This window comes from Mytilus trossulus, chromosome 13, assembly GCF_036588685.1.
Source record: "Mytilus trossulus isolate FHL-02 chromosome 13, PNRI_Mtr1.1.1.hap1, whole genome shotgun sequence".
NCBI lineage: Eukaryota > Metazoa > Mollusca > Bivalvia > Mytilida > Mytilidae > Mytilus > Mytilus trossulus.
This window is the reverse complement of record NC_086385.1, coordinates 47,788,410-47,813,006: the sequence shown is the minus strand read 5'-3', so window position 1 is coordinate 47,813,006 and position 24,597 is coordinate 47,788,410. Positions and strand designations below refer to the sequence as shown.

The 24,597-nt window shown below is 31.6% G+C and overlaps 1 protein-coding gene across 4 annotated transcripts; it reads right to left on the bottom strand.

Moving 5' to 3' along the window:
* Positions 1-13,900: 13,900 nt before the first annotated feature.
* On the bottom strand, positions 13,901-22,777 carry LOC134694749 (uncharacterized). Of its 4 annotated transcripts, none has more exons than XM_063555799.1 (6): positions 22,677-22,777; positions 19,084-19,728; positions 17,914-18,302; positions 16,940-17,303; positions 15,598-16,010; positions 13,901-14,966 (listed from the first exon to the last, which is right to left on the bottom strand). In XM_063555799.1, the coding sequence occupies exons 2-6, from the start codon at positions 19,693-19,695 to the stop codon at positions 14,057-14,059; spliced, it is 2,688 nt and encodes an 895-aa protein (XP_063411869.1). In that variant the 5' UTR covers positions 19,696-19,728; positions 22,677-22,777; the 3' UTR covers positions 13,901-14,056. The 4 variants fall into 4 exon arrangements, with proteins under 4 accessions (XP_063411869.1, XP_063411871.1, XP_063411870.1 ...); XM_063555801.1 differs by having other exon boundaries at positions 22,683-22,767; XM_063555800.1 differs by lacking the exon at positions 22,677-22,777 and adding an exon at positions 20,702-20,778.
* Positions 22,778-24,597: the final 1,820 nt, after the last annotated feature.

The following is a 24,597-nucleotide window of genomic DNA, read 5'->3' as shown; positions in this document are numbered from 1 at the left end:
GAAAAAAAAACTTATTCAAATATACCCACTTTTAAATCTGCTACTTTAAATTATAATATTTTTGTTGGCTGAATGTTTCTTATCCACGATATCTATGTTTGTTGTAATTGTTGTTGAAATATCTGAAATGTCTGTTTCTAGGAAGAAATCGTACTAATTTGATATGAATATTGCATTGAAATATCGTTCTATGTATTTTCAGAGTCTTGGCTGTTATTATTGATCATGATGTTACCAAAATTATACCTTGCTCCAGTGTTTATTATAAACTTCATAGTGGTTGCATACACAAGTAAAACTACAAAATATATTTGTAAATTTGATCAGCGATGTGAATGCTATAACTCGAGTATTAAAGTTTCTTGCGATCACAAAAACATTACTGGAAATAGCATTCCTCATTTTCCGAAAGAAGTTCATACAATTTTACTTGGTATAACTTAATAGAAAGAATTCCCCCAACAACATTTAATAACATGTGTAATCTATATGAGTTAGATTTATCTTGGAACCGACTTGTATATCTAGAAGAAGGAACGTTTGATGGTCTCGCAAGTCTTCGGAAACTATTTATAAACGGGAATTATTTAAATTATAGTTTAAATATACCAAATGATATTTTCAAGCCTTTAGTGTCGCTGACGTATTTGAATGTAGCGTACAATTTGTTGTTTAGAGAATATTATTTTTTCTACACTTTCCCGGGTGATTTACTTTTACCTCTTGAACGTTTATATAAAATAGAAGTAGATGTAAGGCCTCGATTTCAATTCTTTCAATTTGCAGAAGAATATAAGACATTAACGAATCTTAAACGATTGAAAACAGGATTTTGGGTTTTACATCAGTTAACTAACATAACGTTTACAAATTTTCTATACCTAGAATATATCGAAATGCAAACTTGCTGGATACAGAAATTTGACCTTGGGACATTACCAAATAGAAATAATTTTAGATTTTTAGACATTTCGCACAACGAATTATCTGATTATGATCATGATAGCTTGTACAGTCTCATGAAAGAAATATCATCCTTCAAAGAATTGCGAGGTTTGAAAATGACAAACTCATTTCCATTTGTATACATATTTAAACCAGGATATTTAACGTTTTTCTTGAAATCAACAAAAATAGAGAAATGATATGTAGATAACAACAGTCTTGTAGAAGCTATAGGGAACAATCAACTTTTCATGATGCCTCCTACTTTAAGAGTTTGTGATTTTTCAAATAATACACTATCTAAGTTCTATTTCGGAATGCCTTACTTGTCGATTTTAAACCTACGGAATAACACACTAGGTGCATACCTATCATCTAAAAGGTACACAAACTCTAGTAAAACTGAACTCAAAGAAATTGATTTATCTTTCAACCTCATCAGGATTTATCATTTGACATTTTTCACGGACATGTCCATGCGGTAAAAATAAATCTGAGCCACAACAAATTACTAGATGTTACTTTCGATCTTTCGCATCTCGTTAGTTTAAAAAGACTTGATTTATCATATAACAATATCAGTTGGATTACTTCAAAAATAGCAATGGATACATTACACAAACTCTCAAAAACATCAAATTTGACAATTGACCTTTCCAATAATCTATTGAAATGTCGCTGTCAAAATCTCAAATTTTTACAATGGATGTATGTTAATTTGAATTTGCTTTTCAACACGGATCAATACACGTGCAAGTTTGATGGCAATGATGTAGTGCATATGACAAATGTTGAAGAAATAGTAAAACAACTTGAAAAGGAGTGTAGTTCGTATACTACGGTGATCATTAGTACAACTATGGGAATACTTCTTGCTTGTATTATACTTTTTGCTGGATTATTGTATAGATATCGGTGGAGGTTACGCTATTTGTATTATATGACCAGACATAAAAAAAACATATTGAAAGATATCAAATCTAGCTCTACTTTCAAATACGATGTGTTCATATCATATGCAAATGACGATACCGACTTTATTGTAAATGAATTGATACCAAGCTTAGAACGTGATGAAAGCATGACGTTATGTGTCCATCAGCGGGACTTTATTGCGGGAGAAGAAATAACACAAAATATTACAGACGGAATTCACCAAAGTAGGAGGACAATATGCATAATAACGCAATCATTTCTGGATTCATACTATTGCATGTTTGAATTCAACATGGCAAGAATGGAGAGTATATATTCGAGAGATGGTCAAAACATTCTCTTTCTGGTCTTCTATGAACAACTACGTCCAAAAGATCTACCGTTAGTCATTCTGGAGTTAGTTCAAAATCAATCGTACATCGAGTATCCAAATGATGAACAAGGAATTATTGTGTTTTGGGAGAAAATCAGGGAAACTTTAGCTTGATCATCAAAATATTCATCCAATTGGAACGAGTATCAAGCGTGGCAAAAAGCCAGTCATTAAATGTGTTATATCATAATAGATTTTCCCCAATTAGTCTTTGTTAAATTTGCACTTTTCCAAAACAATTGTGCCGAATTTTTCTTTGTTTTGAATAAAAAAATACTTGGCATTAGTAAAGTTTTATCCTGTCTAGTATTATAGAAAAGAATTACATTACATTTCATTGCATATAAGAAAATAACCCTCACTGGAAGTTAACCAATCAAATCTGTCCCCTTACAAGATTTACTAACCAAAATATGATTTAGGAACAGTCAAAATAGTTTTCTCGTTTGAATTGTTTTACATCGTCTAATCGAGGCCTTTTATAGCTGACTATGCGGTTTGGGCTTTGCTCATTATTGAAGACCGTACAGTGACCTATAATTGTTTATGTCTGTGTAATTTTGGTCTTTTGTGGACTTCTGTCTTATTGGCATTCATAACATATTTTCTTTTTCATATGTTTTGAAATAATACCCAAGAAATATGTTTATGACACTATGACACAGCAATGATTTACTGCAATAAAATGTAGGATTGATTACCTACAACTGTCAAATTCAAGGGATTCCCCCCTCCTATTTTCGTTTACAATTGGATGTGACCTACCATGATTGTGTGGTAATACACCTTTATAAAGAAGACATTATTGTTAAATAAACTGAATGTGACTATTTTCCCTGTGTAAAACTGGTTATTTCAAGCTTGGCTGTCAAGTTTTGACATAATCAGTTAAATAGTTTGAGAAAAATCTAGTATCATGAAAGACGACATCTACAGCGATTCGAGCAAAATTTCATCGATAAATCCAAACCAAGCCGCGTCAAGATAGAATATTGTGGGTACCAATAAATGATGAAATATGTATCGCATCTGCCTACAAACAGTTGAATTTGATACACAAGATGAATTTAGGAAGATAAATACCACTAAGGACCTCTTTGTCTTCTTTATAAGGTCTCTTTTGGTTAATTTATACCTCTCGTTGACCTCAAAATTAAACTTTTCAGACTAATAGACAAAAATAATGGGGAAATGTTTACTCATTTATGATAGAAATATTATAAAAAAATAGTATTCAAGCAGAATGAACAATCCATATAAAAGTTTACTGTCTCGAAGGAGGTTTCAATAAGGCCTTACGTAAAAATTGAATTTATTTAGTGAATAGTTTGTTGTTACAGTGTTAAAAATAATTCTTTATTTATATTTTATATTTATTAAAGTATTTCCTAGGAAAATGTTCTATCATAGCAGAATATAAGAAATAAGGAGAAAGGGCTCCCTTAAAAACTAAGTATGGCTTGTTCTGTCAACTGAATATTCATGGTATAGTCCTATTTTTATAGAAATGTTCTCATAAATAAAATTGAGAAAGGAAATGGTGAATATGTCAAAGCGACAACCACCCGACCATAGAGCAAACAACAGCCGAAGGCAACCAATGGGTCTTCAATGTAGCGAGAATTCCCGCACCCGTAGGAGTCCTTCAGCTGGCCCCTAAAATATGCATAATAGTACAGTGATAATGGACGTCATACTAAACTCCGAATTATACACAAGAAACTAAAATTTAAAAATCATACAAGACTAACAAAGGCCAAAGGCTCCTGACTTGGGACAGGCACAAAATTGCGGCGGGGTTAAACATGTTTATGAGATCTCAACCCTCCCCCTATACCTCTAGCCAATGTAGAAAAGTAAAAGAATAACAATACGCACATTAAAATTCAGTTCAAGAGAAGTCCGAGTCCGATGTCAAAAGATGTAACAATAGAAAATAAATAAAATGACAATAATACATAAATAACGACTGACTACTAGCAGTTAACTGACATGCCAGCTCCGGACCTCAAATCTGTTTTAGAGGCTCAATCCACTCGATTATTTTATTTTTTGTAATATTTCACTTAAATAGCAAGAAATTTTAACACATGAGAATACGCACAAGGCCAAAGGTTCATGTACAGATTCCCATATTAGATTTAATACCATCATTGATTTTCCCCTATTAGTCTTTGTTAAATTTGCACTTTTCACAAAATGTGAAGAATTTATCTTTGTTTCAAATAACAAAATACTTTGCATGAGTAAAGTGTTATTCTGTTCAGTATTATAGAAAAAAAATCACATAATATTTCATTGCATATAAGAAAATAACCATCACTGAAAGTTGACCAATTAAATTTCTCCACATATTTAACATGTGTACAAAATTTAGTAACCATGTAACCTCAATTTTACAAAATAGTCTATAAAACCAAAAATTAAAAAAAAGGTGCTTTGAAATACAAAATATGTTTATGACACAGATTTTTTTGAACTGCAATGTAATGTAGGATTGATTACCTACAGCTTTCAAATTCAAGGGAATATTTTTTCGACCTATGTTTTAATACAACCGGATATGACGTACCATGAGTATGTGGTATTTCACCTACATGTATTGACTATGCTGACTGTAAATACCGGTAAATATCTAGCAATACTTGGCAGTACTGGTCGTTGTAAAAAATTTGAGTAGACATTACTTCAAAACCTATTCAAATCCTGATCAACATTTGTTAGTAATGTGATTAAAAATGTTGTACAGTGATTGATATCAAACAGTATTGCAATTTGATAGATGTGATAGTTATATTGTAATTAGGTTTGAACAGTTAAGATGATGAAAACATTCTTATTTTTTTTATATTTTTTATTTGAATTTGGTGATTTTGCTACAATCTCATTTGAAATCTAGAAACATGTCAATTGTTTTGTATTGGGTTCTCTTTCGTTTAGAAGTTCTAACTTCAAACTGAAGGTTTCTTTTTAAATATGAACGGTAAATAAATATTTTGTTGAAATCATAAATCACAGAAGCCATAAAAGTTAAGATGCATCACAACTTTAATGTTTTGTATTGAAAATAAACTTTAACACAGTTAAATAGAAGGAAGTATTTTATTATTTAAAATATTTATTTTATTACTCTATATCAATGTTATGTAAATATGTATTGATGGCTTTTGTTTTAGTCATAAACATTTTATAACTGGAATGCTTAGCAATGTGATCGCTTACAGGAGACCAGTATTCTTAAATGCTTGTATTTTTATTTGCCTTCTCAAGAATCTCAAATTGTCCATTAAAATAAATACATGTTGATGCCGTTTTTAATATAATTATTTGAAAATTTAAATAAAGTAATTAGAAATTTTAGTGTTTTTTTCAAATATACCGATATCTCTCGTTTAAAACTAAATCGGGCAAACGTTTTGAATATTTCCTTCTTTTTACCTGTTTTTACTTCAATAAATAGTTATAAACTCTTTAACAAAATTAAATCGACCAGTATTTGGTATGTTTGGCCACTTCAAGCATTTTGTCCGTGTTGTTAAAACTAATATTGGAGTAAATGAACAGAAAATAGTGTTTCCCTGTATTTTTTTAGTTGATCTTATACATAAAGATTTGTTTTAACTGATTTTCCAACTCACAACAGGCAACGTATCATTTGATATGCTTTTAGACATAGCATGGTCATGACGCTCATAATGTTCTACGTGGTTAAACATACCTTGCCTTTAACTGGATAGATTTATTTCATTACAATATTCTTTGATTCTTATGATAAATAATATTCATATAATGATATTTATTATGCACACTTATGTATCGTGTTTATCATGTTTATTAGATTATATAGTTATCAAAGGTATCAGGCTTAAATTTTAACCTACATATGACTCATCAGTGGCGCTGAGGTCAAAATAATTAAAAATAAAAGTTTATAAATAAACATGTGATAGTTGCAGCTTTTAAAATATAATGTCCCGATGAAAATCCGTATCAGTAACAATCAACCTGTATATTCAACATATATGTATGACTGAATTTATCTTCAACATGTATATATTACAGATTCAACCGGAAAGTCAGATTAAACGAAATATATACCACAGTTACCACCCATGTCAATCATTACAAAAGTGAAATGGTGGAAAATTCCTTTTTATATTGTTTCGAGAAACATAAGTATTTTAACACATTCAAACTTCACCTGTACTTTTAGGTGGAGTTTGTGTTGTATAGTGTATATTTTTCTTATAGTTTATAAATAAAAAAAACATGCAGAACTATACATTTTCATGAAATCTTACTAGGTTCAACCCACCAATTTTTTTTTTAATGTCTTGTACCATGTCTGGAAAATGGCCATTGTTATACTATAGTTCGTTTCTCTGTGTGTTACATTTTAATCTTCTGCTTCTGTTGTGTCTTATCTCTCTTATCTTTGATGCGTTTCCCTCACGTTTAGCTTGTAAACAGGATTCGGTTTTTTTCTCAATCGATTTATGAATTTCGGACAGCGTTATACTACTGTTTCCTTTATTTGTTGCACTAAACAAGTAGTATGCAAACATTGTAAACCTTTTGAAGTAAAGTAGACAACATTAATACAATAAATCAATCTCAATAAAATGATTTGTTTTCCTGTAAAAGAGAGGCGGAAAACACCAAAAAGGAGACAAAAGAGAGCTCAAAGAGGGACGAAAGATACCAAAGGAACAGTCAAACTCATAAATCTAAAATATACTGAGAACGCCATGGCTAAAAATGAAAAAGACAAACAGACAAACAATAGTTCACATGAAACAACATCGCAAACTAAAGAATAAATAACATGACCCCCACGAAAAACTAGGGGTGATCTCAGGGGCTCCGGAAAGGTAAGCAGATTCTGCTCCACATTTGGCACCCGTCGTGTTGCTTATGTGATAACAAATCCGGTAAATAGTCTAATTCGGTAGGTCACATTCATGAAAGGGAAGGGGATTGTAGTCACCACGTAAGAAACATATCCGATATCATTTGTGAAACGGTTATTCCATAAAAAAAACATAAAAAGCACTTTCAAATTCATTAGACGAAAAAAAAAAAAAAATTGCATGGCTAAAAAAGTCAAACAGATATACAACGGTACACAAAATACAACTTAGAAACTTAATACTGAGCAACCATTCTAATTTGGCAGGTCACATTTGTGGAAGTGGGAGAGGACTCTAGCTGCGACGATTGGATCGTATACATCGTCATCTATGAAAAGTTCAACCAACTCTTGCTGGTGTTCGTAAAATCTAAGAAGGAATGATTTGATCTTCATCCCTTAAAACTCTTGGATTAAAAGCTTCTTTGTGCATTAAGAGCAGCAAATCTCTATCAATGAAATCATGATAGGAAAATTCGTATCAACTCGAAACTGTATGCTCAGTGAGCAAGTGCTACTTGAATGCTGTTACAAAGAACTGGAAAGCTAAAATCATCTCTGTTATTGTAAAGTTTTGTTTTTAACCGACCCTCATTGCATAGTTCTAGATGTAAGTCTTATTTGTAAGATAAAACTTAGTTGGCAATGCCATGTAAAACAGAAAGTGGATCCAAATACAAGCAACAGTACACAACATCAACATAAAAAACTAAAAACCTGAAATGCTTCTTAGTTATACGTAGAGCATGTCCCCTTATTTAGCATCTGTTGTGATGCTTATGTAAGAACTGTTCTGTGCATAAGTCTAATTTGGTAGATCACATTTGGAACTTAATAAATTACAACTAAAATGTATAATGCTAAATTATAGCGCACATTATAAAAGTATTCCAAATATAAAAAATATTTAACTCCTATTGAACAGCATCGAGATCCACTATTGATATCCATTTGTTTGATGTGTTTAAGTTTTTGATTTTGCCATTTGATCAGGGACTTTCTGTTTCAATTTTACGCGGAGTTCACTATTTGTTTGATTTTTTTTTTAAACAGACGGTAAATTCCATGTGTAGGACAGAAATGCTTTATGGTATAACCAACTGTGTACGCAAAATTGTTTTGTTTGGTTCAGTCGTCAAATATTTTAAACAAATCAATCTCACAACGGGTAAATTTAGAAGAAGTTATGACTAGTTATCAAGCAAATTATTTCGATTTAACGAAATGTATAGTAATGGTTTAACATGTTAGAAATTGAACCTGCTTCGTACTTCCTTGTTACAATTTTTTTTATATATCTTTTGAAATGATAAGTTAAAAGCTTGTTCTAATTCTTGCAGGGGCATCAAAAGCTTTCATGATTGTTTGAATTTTGTATTCGTATCATGTATTTGATGGAGTTTTTAAAACAAGAATAAACACGATACGATTATTGAGCTAGCCCTTACAGTATAATTCACTTAAAGGAAATAAAAATACGTATTTCGCATCTTTTCTTGATGATTCTTCTTTTTGATTTGACATTCTGGTTCCTTTTATTTTATATTTCAGCATTTTGACAAACAGTATATAGTTCATGAATATATGATTTTAATTTAAAACCATCAATTTCCCCCACCTTTTTACTAATATACTAATTTAACATGAATACAGGCTACACATTTTCCAAGTAATTCGGTATTCAAGAGCTTGCAGCCTCTACTCATACTTTGTCAAACTTCAACAGTGTCCTTTTCTAAAAGAAATTTATTGGAAGGTATCATGCTCTTGTTTATAAATATTCCGTATCTACTTCACAAATAATAGGCAATGGTCTTAAGATATAGATTATGTGTACTGACGTTGTTGGTAGTCTTAAAAATGGGTTTAATTATCCTTTTGTTTGTGTTTGTGAATATTGCTTTTACTGTTTGGTCTGGGTTTTTTTTATATCCATTGGACGTGATTTTTGTATTCTTGTCTTTCATTTTTGCTATGGCGCCTTGTCTGTATGCATTGTTGTGTTTCTTAGATACATTTGACGAGGATGAGTACTTATACATCTGTCATTGTGTTATTGTGTTATGAACATTTCTGTATTCATATCATTAAGTTTTGCTATTGTACTTTGTCTATATGCCTTTTTGTGTTTCTTTGTGGTTCTGTACTTATATACATGTATCCTGTCATTATGCTATTGTGTTATTGTATCATTTTGTATTTTGGTCTTTCATTTCTGCTAGCGTGCTTGTCTATATGCCTTTGTGTGCTTCTTTGTTACCTATTTATTTGTGTTTATAGTGATTAATATTGCAACACAGTGTTGACTACTGTACCCCTGTTTTTGACATTTTATTGGGTAACTACGGTAATTCTTTGAAAGCGCATTTGTCGTATTTTCCGTTTTGTATCGGTCTCTTTATCATGTTTATGCACTTTTATAATTTTAGGGAAAAAAATACATTCTTAATTATTTGTGCTCTTATAAACATATCGTATGTTTCTAATACTTTAAGAATTTACTGTATAATTTACTTAAACTAATAACATGTTCCTGTTCATTTTGAAAGACAGGTATATTGCTAAATGTTTGCACAATTTCGTCGTGCATTTTGTCTTTTGACGGTTTTTTATCAATTATTGTTACATGACATTTTCCCACAGTAATACGGAAATTACAATTATTCTAAGTGCATTTAACCTTTATACATATATTGTCCAAAATCTAGCCCAACAATATTGAATCTGAAAATTTGCCCCACTAATGCAACATCGTGGTGACATCACCTGCATTGTGTTTAATATATATATAGAATATAGCTTTCGTTAGCCGAGTGATGCCTTCTTTTGACGTCAATGTTATATAGAAATGTAACACAGTACATGCGGTATAGTGGCAAATAGATCGCATGCTCTACAGAACAGCTGTGTGTGTCTGTTTTCCAGGAGGAACAATGTTTTCACGATGCAAACTCGTTAAGATAATGTATTATATACAGACGTTCTCCACTTAATAACCTATAGCTATATAGCAGGGAAAACATCATAAAAATAAGAATGGAAACGGGAAGTGAGTCAAGGAAACATCAACCCAATCACAAAGCCAAATACATCCCCATTCCCCATCAACATTCCCAATTGTCTTTCTCATTTTTATCGCTAGGTCCACAAACAGTTTGCACTACAGAGAGGAAACCCTATACCCGGGGGCGTAAGCTGACCACATGACATTAATGTATTCTTGTTCAGCAAAAACCAATGTCACAATAAACATGATAACCTGTCAAACATATAAATGACCCAAAATTTTACAAAAAAATATTCAAAACGGGCAAAGGCAAAAGGTTCCGGACTGGGTACAAATCTGTTTATGTTTAGTTAAAAGAAGGGCGAAAATAACAGAGGGACATTCAAACAAACTGACAACGACATATCAAAGATACACCAGACACAACATACAAATCTAAAGACTAAGCAATACGAATCCCACAAAAAATAGGGGTGGTCGCAAGTCCTCTAGCCGGTTAGCAGATCCTGCTCCACAAGTAACACAATGGAGAACTAATAATACCAGAGAACATTCAACCTAATAAGTCGAATATAAACTCAAAACGCTTTTAAAAAAAGGAAAGACAAACAATTAATGATAAAGAAAACACAACATAGACAAATAAAGACTAAGCATCACTAACAATTTTAGCCCACATATGGAAGATCTGCAAATTTATTTAAGAAATGACTGTAATATTTTTTGTCTATTCGAAATAACATAAAACATTTGGTGTACACTGACTTACGCCCGTAGCGGGTTATTTTAACAGTGTGCACCACATTTTTATGTTATTTCGAATAGACAGAAAAACATATTACAGTCATTTCTTATAACTTAATTATAAATTTCATTTTAAACCGTAGAAAAACATGATAAAAACGTTGATGACGTCACGGTCACATGACTAAATTATGTCTATGGGCTGATAACAAAATAAGGTCAGCCGATCAGAAGACGCGTTTCATTCAAAATTAAATTATTATCATATAGTTCTTAAAGGTACCAGGCTTATAATGTTATAAGACGGACGTGTGTTTCGTTTGCATAAAACTCATCAGTGACGCTCAGATCAAAATAGATAGAGAGCCAAACAAGTGAACACTTGCAGACAATGAGGACCCCATATTCCCTAAAATTGTATCAAATATCGCCAAGGTCATCTATGCTCAGGATAAATTAATCCTTAGTATGTCATAAAATTAAAGTGCATATAAACACCGGACTGACCACTGTTATTCCAGTAACGGGAATATATATATTCTATTGATCCCCGAACTGTTCGTTACTTCTTTGGAGTTATTTCTTCTTCTTTGTTTTGCATTTGAAGTTTTTGTAACTAAATAAATCGTTTTTTTTTTTAAATTCAGATTTCAGAGATGACCTACTTCAATACTTCGTCGAAGTGGTTAATAGCTTATTTTAAATGTGAAGCTTTTTTTTTGGTTTTCTGGTTGTTGTTTTTTTGTCTCGTCTTTTATTTTTGGCCATGGAGTTGTAATCATTTTCTGACGTATCATTTTTTATAGTTCTAAAGGTATTCTCATTTTTCATTTATTCCTTTTATTAAACTAAAATATTCAATAAATTAAAAAATTTCTAAGCATATTAGGAACATTTCGGGTAAACCCACCAATCCTTTACAGACACGTGTTATTAATTATAACCGGCACTGTAGTGATATCTTTAAGTAGTGTTTATTGATATGAATTTTGATTACTTTTGTTTCTTTATTCGATATAAGCTATACCAAATACTAATGATGTGCGAGACCCTTATTTTGCTATTGCACATATTCGTTTTTCTCTGACTATTGATGGCGTCTTTAAACTCAATCCATTGGATGTTTGATGAGTTCTGTTTGATATCTTAGTTTCTATTGGCTTTGAACTTTTCTATCGAACTATTTTATATATTTCCTTTTATATTCGACTAAACGGTTTTTGTTTTTCATTGTTGACTGCGGAAGATTGCTAATAACTGTATACATCCACTTCAATGGTGTTTAGCTGCCTAATTTGGAATTATACCACATCTTCTTATATCTATCTTAATATTTCTTACATGTCTCCAAAATAAGACGAAAATAATTTCAAAGTACCAGTAAGCTATTACATGTATGAACGTTCTAACGAAGGTACTTTATCATTTAGTAATTAGTATATCATATTAGACGTCGAATATTAATTAAAGCTGTAGAAAATGTTGCTTCATCAGGTTTCCACAAAACTAGTCTGAGAAGTTGACACCTTTTTCTTCTTAGAGGACCATTATTTCAATAAACACACTTCTAATATTTTGGAAAGTAAGAATGAATTTTGTTGACAAAGGCAATCATTCATGTGAAGATAACGGTACAGGCCTCTCGATAATAAAACTTATTTTACTTTAAATGTATGATGATATTTCACCGGCTAGAAATATTAGCTAGCTAGTTTCCACTCAAATCGAGATACAATTGTGTTGTCTTTTTTGTATCTCATATTACATGCCTATGATGTTAGTAATCGGTCTGCTCCGCTTGTTTGTAGTGTATTTCATTATTACAATATATTCGATTCATATATGTAAAGTGAATGTTTGGGAGCACTTATACTCGTATAAGGCAACACGAGTCAGGAGCCTCTGGCCTTTGTTGGTCTTGCATTATTTTAATTTAAGTTTCTTGTGTACAATTTGGAAATTAGTATGGCGTTCATTATCACTGAACTAGTATATATTTGTTTAGGGGCCAGCTGAAGGAGGCCTCCGGGTGCGGGATTTCTCGCTACATTGAAGACCTGTTGGTGACCTTCTGCTGTTGTTTTTTTATTTAGTCGGGTTGTTGTCTCTTTGACTCATTCCCCATTTCCATTCTCAATTTTATTTGATTATGAAAAAATGAAATTTTCGAAACTAAACGATTTGAACTAGCACGTTGTAAATTTGAGTAAAAAATATTTGTTTTTTAAAATTATCTCCATTTGTAAATCTTGTAGGAAAAACTTTCCTGAAATTACCTACATTGGATCATCAATCCCTAATAGATAGAGAGAACATTTGAAAGGTCCCACAAATACGTTCACACCATCTAAGTACAACTTATATCATTGTTTTATGTTTTGTTATTTTTCTTCATTTTGTGGATCATGTACAACATTGTTCAACGACTGAACTTGACCATACTCTCAAGCAAACAATAGTCTTATATTGAATCCAATATATTGAAAGATGCGTTTTCTCATCTGGCCTTTTAGTTTAAGCTTTTTGTTGGTGTCTCAATGGCGACCATATTGACATCATAGAATATATCAACTTTGTTAAAATGAGCGTACGTCTGATTCACTTCTTGAAATCGAAATATCTATATTCAACAACGAAGCATTAAGAATGAAGAAAATACGAGTAAGTTTAGACCTGCATTTTATAAACTATTAAACGTTGACATTGAAAACGTTCTCAAGTATATGTGTATGATATACGAGAAACCTGACCACCAACATGATAAAAATTAGCTTTGTTTTTATATACTAACGCCGTCTATAGAAATGTAAAAAAAAAAGGTTTCGCCAACTGGTCAATTATATGAGATAAGGAACACGGATGAATATATATAAATATTAAAAGCTCCTGGTAATGTCGATTATGGGAAAGGTCATAAATAAAATTTTTGATAATAAGTTGTTTATTACATAAATCTAAGAAAAAATATATTTGAAATAGTGTGACCATGAGATCATTTTGTGCAAGGAGGTTATTTTGGTTAATGTAGCGCTATTTTTTTCTTAAAATAATCAATGAACTTTGTTTTTGAATGTCTTAGTTTTGAACCTAGGACAAACATCGTCTGCTATACATGTTAAATCAAAACAGTGCTTACTTAAGACTAATGTTGTATTCCAGCTCCTTGTTGAACAGAGCCATTGGCATTCCCGAGTGTAAGCATCGGATTCAAATTACGAACTTTGCACTCAAAGACCTCATTTACATGATAGCCAAGCCCTGCGAAAATGTCCTTTTCCTTGAGTTCTTCTGGAAAACATTCTTTCCCGCTTAAGCACTTCCCGACAAAAATAAAGGCAGCAGACTCGACAGGTAACTGTGGTGAATCCGTCGCTTCAAAACAAATCAAAGAACCGCTATCACCTTCTTTTGCAAAATCTGCATTTCTTGACTTACTTTGTATAAAATGAATACGATTTTTGAATTCCTCACCCTCCTTCACAAAAATTGATCCTTTATAAGTACCTGTGGTCAAACTTGTTTTTGCTCCCCATTTATATACTTCCATGTTTTTCATTTCACTGTCGTTTGCAAGTGTAACTGTTCCAGTTACAAACCTGTCCTTAGAATCTCGTAATCCAAATCGACAATCTTCAACCTTTTCTTCGTAAACCTTAACCAATGATATGTCGAGACTTTTGGTGATTGAGGCACTCGAAAGATCAGTAGCAAATACACTTTTTCCAACGGCGGATTCAATAGTATCGGTGTACGCATCTGTATACTGTGAAATTACATGTGCGCATGTCGTAAAGTAAATACACCCCTCGCTGTCACGTACGAAAAAACCTAGGGTTCCATACTCCTGACTGTGATCTGTTGTTCTATTAACTTTGCTGCCTTGTTTTAAATTATAGTTGGCTACTTTTGGTGTACCACCCCATGGTTTAAATGTAAAGTCACAAATGTTTTTCGGACCAAATTCCCTTATGTAACGACGAACGGATTCCTCTTCTATAGTAAATATTTGCATCTGACCGTCATCTAATGAAAATGCTGAAACATCTTTGTTTCTGCAAAATAAGGTGCAATTTATGTTCTATGTTTTCCGTTTCAAATAAAAAAAAGGTTTTTATTAATATTTAAGTGAGTGTCTCATTGGCAATTACAAACATCTTTTATTCATTAAGTAAAAACATGCAAAATGATTGTCACAGTTGAAATACAATATCACTTTCGATTGGTAAAAAAAAAAAGCTGGAATTTTTCTAAAAAAAAATAAGATCTTACATATAAGTCAATTAAAAACTACTTAATCAAAATGACATAATCCCATTTAAAGATCATATTTAATATTGTCTTCACAAGACACATATACTTAACTTAGAGAAAGTTGATATTTTGTATCACTTTACTATATTATACTTATAATGTTACAGTTATACTTCATGAAAATAAGTTGTAAAAGATAACGTCAAGTATATATGTTTCGGTACAGAAATATTTGTGTAAGTGGTAAAATTGATAATATCCTTACATCATACTAAAAAATCATATTATTGTTTTGTTCAAGGAAAAGATAATCTGTATCACACTTCTATCATTAAGCGTATATTCCAGTTTCTTAAATAGTTTACTTATTTGTCTGTTTACATATAATGTATTAATTGATCACTTCTATGTTTTCATAATATACTAGAATACCTCTGAAGCAAAACTTCTAGTTTGTGGCATGCGTAGTGGTCTGTTGTGTCGTTCGGGATAAACGATTCAAGTTTTTTCATTTTTTGTGCATAATCATACAAAATTGAATTAGCATCTTTTCCATTCAATGGCTTTTCAATATGCATTAATGAAAGGGAACGGTTGTGCTCTCGGATAGCTTTGTTAACTCGATGTTCAGCAAAGAGAGCAATTCTCTTCTTAATATCAGAATCCTCTTTAAAAAATACATTGCAATATAGTGCATGTGACGTTGTTTGCAGTCGCTCTTTTATTGTATGGCTTACAATTCTGCGTGTGTCGTGTTGATTGTTTTTGGATGCTTTTGGAATTATGTAAAGTATGTCTGACCAATCCTCTGTAATTTCGTTTGATAAGTCAACCAAAGTCAAATCCTGTAGTAATAAAAACAATATTGCCTTTATTTAATTTTCAGTCTGTCACTATTATTAGTTATATCTATCGTATTTTAATGACAACTATATCAATAGAAATATATATCTATATTGTCAATTTGTATCTTTGGTCTCTTTCGCTTCTCTTTCAAGAATAATGTTGCAAGGTAATAATTATTTTGATGGTATCAACTTTTCTGCACAAAACCTGCGTTTCGACAGTAAATATCTCGTCAGTGAAACTAGGTCTGAATACTTGAAAATCCTAAACGTTTATAAGATGAAGAGTTCCAACGTGATATATTGTCGTACTATGGAACGAATCATTACAATGGAAGGAGATTTTTAAAATGTGTCAAATATCTCCTTTTTATCTATGTTTTTTAAAAGTGATATGTCTTCACGGAACGCTCAAAAGTTAAATGTTTCATTAGATAACTGGTCGTATAATGTTGTATAAAATGGTAATGTTAGAATAATTACACAAAACATTCAAATTCGTTTATTCGCTGATTATGATAATGACATTTACCCCGAGTGTATCATCAGCTCAGTAGTCAGAACTTCGATGCTGACATGATTTAATAATCTATTCTAAAATTGTCCGTTTATAAATTGACTTTAGATGAATTTAGCTAACAATTTTAGGTATTTTTGACAGATAGCTCTTCAACGGTTTAGGTACTTATACATCCTTGGGTTTCAAATGTTTGGCTTTGAGCGTTCCTGATGAAGGTAAATCTAGAAAAGCGCCCCAGACGCATTGAAATTATTAAACGTGTTGTTTTAAATTTTTTACCATGCAATTGTCGACATAAACAATGAAAAAAGTTATAAGCAAAAATACATACTAAAACGTTCTTTTACCATTTGAGCTCAAAACTATTGGAAACTAATTTAAGCGTTAATTAACTCTGATAAAATCTAACCTGTTTTGTTAACTGTCCCTTTTTGTCAGTTGTTAATACACAGATAACGAATACTGGTTCTCCTTTTGCCTTACATGCACTGTGGCGGCATACTATTTTTTCTTTTCCTGTTGAAGGAGATGTGAATGTTTCCGTCTTTGTTCTGATGATGTGTTTGTCGTCATACAGAAACACTGGTGTTGATTCCCCATCTGTGCTTGACAGAACAAATACAGTCGTGCCCATAATTAACTCGGGAAGTTTGATTGTCGTTGGTGTTTTATCACAGGACTTTGATTTCATCCATTTTTCAATATTTTCAATTCTTGGAAAAGCACTTGTTTTCAATTTCATTTCATTAAAGCCAATGAAAATTGCAATACGTCTAAAATGATAGTTGAAAGCATTAATGTGTTATGATATACAAGAACAATAATATTTTCAAAATAAAATAAACACAATTTTATTATCAGTCCAGTTTGATTATAAATTTGATTATCCGTTCGATATCTTTTGACTCTTTTTGATAATTCGTATGTACACCTGGCTGCAAACTTATTCATAAGAATGGCACATTTAATAGTGGCTTTTACACAGTTCTTATTCCGCTACTCATTGAACGGTTTGTCTTTGATGGCATCACTAGTGGCATCATCAACAGTCCTTTGATGACAGAAACTATCATTGATACGGTTAACATTTACTGGGTGCAAAAATGTTAAAATCAGTCGAAACACATACCTCATACATAGATGACCCAAAGCAAATCATGCACAATTTTTCTACAATTATTTATGTTCAATGTTATTTAACTTCGTTATTTGTTCTTCTTCTATTCGAGTTGAACATTACATGAAGTATGAGAAAAGTGTAACCGAAACACGCATCCGATGTGATAAATTATAAGCCCGTGATATTAAGATAAATAAGAGAGGACATAAATGATGTATTTGTATTCATGAAAGTTTTTAAATATATTCACATTTTCTACTCACCTTTTCAATAGAAAATCCCCAGACATACAACCTAGAACAAATTTTAAAGACTTGAAAATTGACCTTTTAAATAAGCAATTCCCTTTCATTTGTTCTGCTGTAAAGAGTATTCTTTTCCTCATAACGGAATCCAAATCACGGTACGCATACCGTACTATTTGTTCGCTATCCAAATTGTAGGAATTGTCAGTTTCTGACACTGTTCCGTTATTATCAGTGTAATATATTTGAACCTGAAGAATGTTGTGTGGTGCTGAAATCTTGCTGGTAATCATTCCTTTCTGGTATAACCCATGGTAAGTGAATAATATAATATCACCAGGTTTTACATTTTCAATGGTGTCAAATCTCCGTTGACTCATTCTTACAGCAAATAGGTCCCAAGAGTTCTAGAGAAAATGTAATAAGATGTATCAATATGTTTAAGAAGAAAAAAAGCTATGCATTAGTTATTGTGATTCTCCGATCAATACACATGTGAGCTGTTCATCGATCTCCCTTAAAATGAGGTATCGGTTATGATTGACCTATACCATGTGTCGATTGTTCAACTTGTTTACAATATGTATTCAGGGTCGTAAATTTTTAGATCACATATGGTTTTCTTTTGCACTTATTGACTGAGTGATTAACATGGGTACAGATGCATGCACAGCCGGAGATGCTTCCACTGACAACGCCACCGATTTGCCTTCTTTGACGTACACTCCATTCCCTCCGCTTTTCGGTGTAACTTTATTTATTGTTTTTATTCGACTTTTGATCATTGAAAAACGGTTAACTACTATCACTTTCATTCATATTCGTCGCTGATAGGCCCGTTTCGTCAAATTTAGTTTTTACTATCATGCTCTTCGATTTTATGCTGCATGGCTGATAGTTGTGTTATAGGGAATCATATCACATTTTTAATAAAAAATAGCAATATAATTATCAAATGATTTTAAATTAATAGAAAACTGGAATTCAAATCAATTTTTTTTCGATGTCCTAAAGATAACAATAATTTCTATATATGTCGTAATGAATTTCTTGCACATTATACCGTACCACATAATGGGAGTACATGTACAAAACGTGACAAGTGAATAAATAGAAGTAAGAAACTTTAATAAAATCAAAGATTATTATCATCTCTCTCAACATCCGTTAAAATTAATCTATACATACCGGAAGCAACCAATAGTCATATCTGGATCGTAATAGCAAAATTCGTCCAATTAATCGGACGGCTACATCAACACTTGGACGAACTATTTCTCTTTCTCTGTGACTCTGTTTGCACACCTTAATGATGGGTTCTTGTTGCGAAAAAGCAAAACTGTTTTTAACCACCCTTTTCGAGGCGAGCAAATAATTTAAAGCGTGCACTACCTCCAAACTTACACGGTTCGGACTTTGCTCGCTTTTGATAGTATTGACGCATTTTACAATTACATGTTGATAATCTGACGTTAACAGAATATCTCCTGGTCTTATCGTGGATGCATCTAAGATTCTTTCTTTTTTTATATGTTTTTCTATATCAAGAATTGTGATGAAATCTTGCACCCAATCTAAAAGCTTAAATGTAACTGCTGCACAAACATCTATAACAATTAAATCTTCATTTTTCATAAAACATGTGTCCAGTATGGATGAAAATAAATAGGCAGCTTTCGGGTACCAAGTCGATGTATATTGTTCATGTGGATACCGTACGGGTTTTGAATCTTGAAACACAATGTGGTTCTCAGTCATTTCCTTTTGAGGTGTTGATAGCATCACCAGGTTTTCACTCATCTTCGTGCTTTTCAGTGCAAACACTTTTATTCACTGAAAACAATGATAAAACGATAACATGCGTACAAAGTCTTTAACATTACCTTTTATACATTCGTTTCTTTTTCATATTCTAAACCGCTTGCATGCATTGTGATCATCTATTCCGATTGTACAGCATCTATATAATGAGTACATGAAGTATGCATACATAAATTTCAAATATCATTTCTTAAAAAGATCGACATCGTTTATAATTGGTGACTAGATCGAAACCAATTTACTGTACCTGTTCATTGTCTTTTAAATTGCATTTAGCTTTTATCGATTTCATACCGAACTACGCGTAAGGTCGTATATAGCTTATGATGTATGTATCCAACTCCACTATCGTTTCAACAAGTTGGTGTCTTATATATATAATACAGGAAACTAATTATATAACTATTGAGTTAACAATATAATTAGATTTAGGGAAGTTCATAAACAATATATTTAATGAATTGTTCTATATAATTCAGCATTCATATTTTTTTCCAAGAAAACAAATTTTCAAGAAATTGTATGATATTCTATAGGTTTTAACCAAAACAAACACCAACGATGCAATGTTATGCTTTTCTAAACTTTCCTTCACCCGGAAAAGTCAAACAAAATTAAATCGAAACAATTTGTGTTATTATTACTTAAATACTTCAAGAGCTTCAATGACCAAAACGAATATAGCAAAGGTAACAGTATAGAAAATCGCTGTTCTAAAGTTATAAATATACAAGGAATAGCAAAAGTAAAACTAAATGACTTACCCTGTCTCTATAATATTGTATAATATTCATAAATTAGACTTGTCTCTGAGACACTGTACGTTTTTTAAAGCAAATCTTCAAAAATGTTTAACGGGATATTTTATAATATAAAGAAGGATTTTTCATTTCTGCAAAACATATTTACAAAAACATAATTGTATTTTCTTTTAATAATATAATGGAAAATTATACCGTTTAAATAACCTTTTCTGATTACTTACATGTATATATATTATATAAACACAATTCCTAACATTTGATCCGTAACATGATTCTCGTTAATTTTTATAAATGCACCTAACTAGGTAAAATAGAAAATTGATATGAAGGTTTTCATTTAAAAGGGTTTGTTTATCTTATTTCTATGTCAACAACATAAATATTTTAAAATTAGTTATACAAATAATTTAAAATATATTCTTATCTACACTTCCTTTCAAATATTTCATTACACTTTGTATGTAATTGGTATGCATTCAGGTATATATGATATTGCATAGTCATTCCCTATCAAGTATTTCATTACACTATGTGCATGATGTATGTACTTATTTTGGATTCAAGTATGTGTATATATGATATTGCTTATTATTATTTCTCTGGTTAGGTTTTAAAATGGATCAACAATTTATCTAGGTTCTTGTGTTGATTTTAAAGTGCGGTGATATCACACGCTCTTTTCTACCCTTTTAGTAGGCATGCTACAACAATGCCAATAACGTTTCTCTCTGTAGTGTTGGTTGTTAATGAAACTAGAATATTCAATTAGCATACGTCGTTTGCATTTATATATTCTTTGTAAGTTCCAATTTATAGAGAAATGTTTTACAAACCGGTATACGCTTTTGGTAGCACACTTAAGAAAAAAGGAACACAAGGATATTTGTCCGCCCTTTTATTTTTTAGAATTTTGAGTTTTGAAATCCAATGTAGACTTCATTAAACATGAAGCATGAGTAGTTTTTATTTTAATTTTTCAGTAGGTGTATTGCATTGAAAGGTGAGTTTTATTGAATTAATTACAATTTATCAACCTTCAGAGTCTTCAAACGTCAAAGAACAGAAGCAATTGTAAACATAATATGATACATCATTTTGGTTATTTAAAATGCTGGGAAAGATCCTCACTTGTGCCGTCTCTATGATATCAATATATACATTGACCAAAACAAATATTAGCAAAATATTTGAACAAGACGATATTTTAAACATATAAACATCATTTCAAAGTATGGTTCATTTATGTCAAATTAAGTTTAGAAACATTGATGATGAATTATTGACTTACAAGTGGATAATTCGGCCTAATTTAATCCGCATTCGTGTGAAATCTAATTTACCCCCTTACCTAGAGATGGATAACGCATGGACTGGGCGTGTTCGTTTAATATAAAATTAGATTGTTAACAATGAAAGTGAAACAATGGTACATTTGATTGACTGATTTGATTTACAAAAAAAACATTTTATACAGGTAAACACGATGATCAACTTCTATAATATAAAATAATGCAGACCTAGAAATCCGATTGAACGAGTTTGCTTTCTATTTATATCTACATACATGTTTATATCGCCAATATAATCAATATGACCATGGGAGGTCTTTAGAGGTCAATTCGATAATTAATTAAATGGTGTCAAGACTAAAATACAGACGCCACATAGCAATGTAATATCAAGTCAATACCCTGTGAATTGTTTATTCTAGACTTTTGTGATAAATATTTTTAAATTGATTCACAATTTATCTTGTCATAATGCGATTTAATAAATTTTGACACGGTTATTCGAATGCTGCCCATGAAATGTTTGAAGACTTTTTACTATGTGTGTGGGATATGGGAAAGTATGGGGAAGTATGGGGTATTTGGTTTTATTACGAATTACGGTCTTTTCTACAAATCTCATTGTTTTTTGGTTGTTTTAAAAATAAATCGGATACAATTGATTTTGGTTTTTTTTTTATATTTTTCTGTGTTCTGTAAAGGATTGAAAAATATGACTTATTAATCAATTCATGATACAAAACCTTTTCACAAACTCAAACATTAGTTTATCTTTTCAGATAACTTATTTATTCAATTAGACAAAAACAAATACAAAGTAACAAACTATCAAGAATTTAGAAAATCTTTTTTTTTATCGCACAGACATATCAAAAATATGATAACAAATATTTTGATAAAATCTTACCCTTACATAGTATTTCCCGTAAATAAACATATATGCTGTTTCATGTGAAACACTTGAAAAGTTATCAAAATACGGAAATCATCATTTGAGGTCATTTGGCTTTATTCCAACATTATATTGTAGAATAAACTTTAAATTTCGTACTTAAACATTTTGAACGAGGACGTAAAGTAATATACATAATATACATTTGTATGTATTAACGAAGTAGATCATATGCTTTGATGCATAATCATGCACTCGACTGTTTCATATGCAAACACAAAATGCATTATCCGTCGCTCGAATGTATACGAAAAGTCAATGCGTATACATATATAAACAAGGAAAAAATGTATTGCAACACCTTAATTTTCTAAACTTTGGAAAAGCAGCCTCATTTTATGGATACAGTATGAAATAAGATATTCGTATAATAGTATTGAAACATTGTTAATGATAACATTGGTATTAAAATGAAATAACAAAAATTATAAAAATATGTTTTAATTAACCACAACTTTGTAGTAAAATGTAGTAATTTTTGTACAAAAAAAGCATTTTACAAAATTTTTTTGTAATCGAACTTTACAATGTCAGATATTTCAAAATTAAATCGTAAGATTTTTGTTCACATCGTGCTTGATAGTCATGCACCAAAGAGTCATTACTTGGTGCAGCCTCTAGTCACACGAAAAACCGTCTCTTAACGTCATCTCATGCGCGCCACAATTCGATGAAATTTGTAACTGAGGTAAGAACAACCATTTATGATGAAGTTCATTGTTTATTTCATGAAGTGTTTGAACTAAGGATGTAATTTCGCTCACTTTTGGCCCAATAGTGTTCCATATTTGTTCGATATGGTTTGACTCCGGGCTACGTTCAGGCCACTGAAGATAAACCGACTTTCATTGGACCAATGGGTCTTCCTCCAAGGTGCTAATTTCGTACATTAGCGAGCTTTGCACCATTGGATATGGGCCATCTATGTCTGTTCGTAAGCAAAGGTTCATGGAAAGGTTTTATCGCATGATAACTAGTAGCTTAGAGTCACTTTCGAACAGTTTGTGTTTAAAGTTTCCTTAAAAACAACCGCTAGTACTGTACCGTTTGCAAAAGGTTTCCTTCTGACAAACCTTTATATGACTTGGTTTACCGTAGCTGATGTTATAGGGATTATTCCTAGTCTCTGTAGTTCTCGGTAGGTCTTTAACGCCATTTGTTTTCGATTTTGATTCACAGAACGACTTTGTGGAATGTTGTTGACCAACATGCGTGCAATTTGTCACAGCGACATACTGATTCTCTCATGCTGATAATCTACCAACTTGCTGCTGCTGAGAGTTGTGGAGGACCAATTTCAAGGTGTCAATCATTTAACTTTACAATCTTGGTTATTTAAAGTCTCGAAAACAATGCGGATAAAATCATCCTTTTTATTGTTATCGGGTGCAGTAGCTGCATGTGCAGATTAAAACTTATCAAGTCGACATTTATTGATAAAAGTCAGTTGAGATTTGAAGAATGTTTAACTAGTTTGTTTTCAACAAATTATATCACAAAAAAATATTGAGTGTTTTCTTAAATTGAATTTCAATTTGGTGTATCAATACTTTCTTCCATGTATATATATTTAAGAAATAATTCATGGGGGCTTGAATATATCGTTATTTTACCACGGGTTGGCCCTTTATGACAAATATTTTACCCTGAGCGATAGCGAGGGGTAAAATATCGGCATAAAGGGACAACCCGTGGTAAAATCTAGATATATTCAAGCCCCCATGAATTATTTCGATTCTAATAGGACAAATACGGCATTTTTTGTAGATCGAAGCGCTCTAGGTGGAGGCCATTATTTGCCGTTCCCATAAATTAACGCACTTTTAGATTGACGTAAAAGAACGGAGCAAACAGAATAAGTGACATGCTCAAACTA

What these genes read in the sequence shown, in the direction of transcription:
- LOC134694749 (XM_063555799.1), bottom strand. Translation starts at nt 19,695, where the DNA reads ATGAGTGAAAACCTGGTGATGCTATCAACACCTCAAAAGGAAATGACT. An exon ending in GGGGATTTTCTATTGAAAAG is followed by an intron (nt 17,304 to 17,913) that starts GTGAGTAGAAAA and finishes CTATCATTTTAG; the next exon opens with ACGTATTGCAATTTTCATTG. An exon ending in CTAGAAGTTTTGCTTCAGAG is followed by an intron (nt 14,967 to 15,597) that starts GTATTCTAGTAT and finishes CTTATTTTGCAG; the next exon opens with AAACAAAGATGTTTCAGCAT.